The 2,407-nt window shown below is 42.5% G+C and overlaps 1 protein-coding gene across 1 annotated transcript; it reads left to right on the forward strand.

Moving 5' to 3' along the window:
- Positions 1–799: 799 nt before the first annotated feature.
- On the forward strand, positions 800–1,939 carry LOC121979945 (transcription factor bHLH95-like). The gene is made up of 3 exons (XM_042531920.1): positions 800–1,126; positions 1,297–1,752; positions 1,832–1,939. The coding sequence occupies exons 1-3, from the start codon at positions 800–802 to the stop codon at positions 1,937–1,939; spliced, it is 891 nt and encodes a 296-aa protein (XP_042387854.1).
- Positions 1,940–2,407: the final 468 nt, after the last annotated feature.

Raw genomic sequence — 2,407 nt, forward strand, 5'->3', positions numbered from 1 at the left:
GAAAGAAGGAAAGAGTTCCGGCCTGATTTTTTTTTTCAATGACAAGGTATAAATTTAGCATAAAAAATTAGGCGAAGCATCTCTTGGATGATAAAATCAAAATGGATAGCCAAGTATTATATATAAATGAATAAAATAGGAACCTCCATTACAATTAATCTAGGATTAATTATACATACAAGTCACTAAACATATTCTTTTAAAAACGAAAAAAAATCATTACTACTGTAAGCTCATTAATTACAAACGGCATTATTTTACAATAAAAATAAAGTACCTTTAAAAACACTCATAAAGATTTGTATAATACACTAATTATGATACATCTTTATAATATTCATATTTTTATAATCTACACATTAAGGATTTCCAAATTAAACAATATAAATATTTTATATATATATATATATATATAATTGTATATTACATATCAAAGACTTTCTATATATATATATATATATATATATTATATGAATAAATATAATTAATGATATAAATAGGGGGAATAAAAGAAAAGAAGAAGGTAAGGGCAAAATAGGAATTTTGACTCCGATACGGCTGGCATCCGTTTTTTAATTTGTCGGAAGCAAAATAACGGCCCTGTCTTATGATTATAGTTTGGGAGCTTCTTACCCCACTTTTTCTCTTCCTCTGCCCTTCCTTGCACCACCTACTGCAAACTTCCAATCTCGCCACCGCCTCTCCTCCCTTTCTTAAATCTCCTCTTCCTCTCCTCCCATCCTCATCTCTCTCCCTTCCTCTTCTTCTTCTTCTTCTTCTTCTTCTTCTTCTCCCCTTCATGTCTCAAGCTGCCCATGCAGTGAGCGAGACCGGCGGGGAGCTGAACGTCGACACTTGGAGTCACGCCCTGCAGCAATGGAACAGGGACTACAGCCCTGATGCAGACGCCGCTGCCACCGGATTCGTCTCCATCTCGTCGTCTTCGGCCGGCCTGAAGCGGCCTCGATCCGGCTCCTCCACCTCCAGGGACCGCCAGGAAGCAGGGAAGAGCGGCGGTGGGGAGCCGGAGCATGAGATACACATATGGACCGAGAGGGAGAGGAGGAAGAAGATGAGGAACATGTTCTCCAGCCTCCACGCCCTCCTCCCCCACTTACCTGCTAAAGTACTCAAAAACTTATCAATCATGATCTCTTCTTCTTCTTCATGCATGAAACTCTTTTAATACGAGCCTTGATCTCGATTTGCATGCAAAATAGATTGGTTAATGTGATGGTTTATAAAAAATCAAGTTGATTAAAATTGTCGATGCATGGTGTGCGTGTGTATTTTTAGGCAGACAAATCTACGATTGTAGATGAGGCAGTGAAGCACATCCAAGCGCTGCAGCAGAAGCTCGAGAAACTCGAGAAACAGAAGCTCGAGCATCTCCACAGCCAGGGGCGGCCGCCGCCGCCACCTCCTGCTGCTGCAGGCTCCGACCAAACGGCCTCCACCGCAGTCAGCAGGGAAGCCTTCTTGGCCGAGCAAGGCAAGAGCTACTTCCCGACCAACTCTCCTTCGCCGGCGACGGCTGCCGCCCGGTTCCCCTCGCAGTCCCTGCAGACTTGGTCGTCGCCCAATGTGGTGCTGAGCGTGAGCGGCGACGACGCCTTCATCTGCATCAGCGCACCCAAGAAGCCGAGCGTCCTCTCCACCGTTGCCGCCGTAATGGAGAAGCACAAACTCGACCTCCTCTCCGCCTCCGTCTCCGCTGACTTCTTCAGAACCATGATCATGATCCATGCTCGTGTATGTTCCTAGAATTCATTCATGATGTGCATATCCTTTTAATTAAGCTTTGTTTCAAGGATCGATTGACCAATCGCAGGCAAGTGATGCCGGTGGCCAGCTCCCGGAGACGTTGATGAACGAAGAGATATACAAGTTGGCCGTCGGCGAGATGATCATTTGGCTTTCAACATCACCAAACCATTAACTTTATATATATATTTATTGTTCTGATATATGTAATTACAGCTAGGGTTTTTAGTTTTGTGAAGACAATCACTGTTGGAATATGTTTTCTATTATCTTAAATATCAACAATTGCATCCAATTACATCAATGAGTCACAATGAAAACAAGGGCGGAGCCACGTGTTAGCTTACTCGGGCTTTAGTCCGAGGGCCTACGACATTAAGGAGGAGTTGTCGCTCGGATCTACGGCAAGAGAAAAGAAGAACGTGTGAGAGAGAGTAAGGTAGCCCGAGAAATTTATTTTGATCAACCAGGGTAATAAAATTTCTGGCTCCCTCATTGGAAAATATGATGATTATCTCAACTCTCTTCTACCATATATACAAGCGTGCACATATATTGATTTTTATCACTGTTCTTTTTTGATAAAGGAAAAGATATAACTAGCATCGTTTACATTCCTCATTTGATTCATCTCCTCTTTTTC

The sequence above is a fragment of the Zingiber officinale genome, chromosome 5A (assembly GCF_018446385.1).
Source record: "Zingiber officinale cultivar Zhangliang chromosome 5A, Zo_v1.1, whole genome shotgun sequence".
NCBI classification, from domain to species: domain Eukaryota; kingdom Viridiplantae; phylum Streptophyta; class Magnoliopsida; order Zingiberales; family Zingiberaceae; genus Zingiber; species Zingiber officinale.

Bases quoted from the DNA above. Each gene is read 5' to 3' on its own strand.
- LOC121979945 (XM_042531920.1), top strand. From the start codon at position 800: ATGTCTCAAGCTGCCCATGCAGTGAGCGAGACCGGCGGGGAGCTGAAC. The intron at 1,127-1,296 runs GTACTCAAAAAC...GTGTATTTTTAG, and splicing joins TCCCCCACTTACCTGCTAAA to GCAGACAAATCTACGATTGT. The intron at 1,753-1,831 runs GTATGTTCCTAG...GACCAATCGCAG, and splicing joins TGATCATGATCCATGCTCGT to GCAAGTGATGCCGGTGGCCA.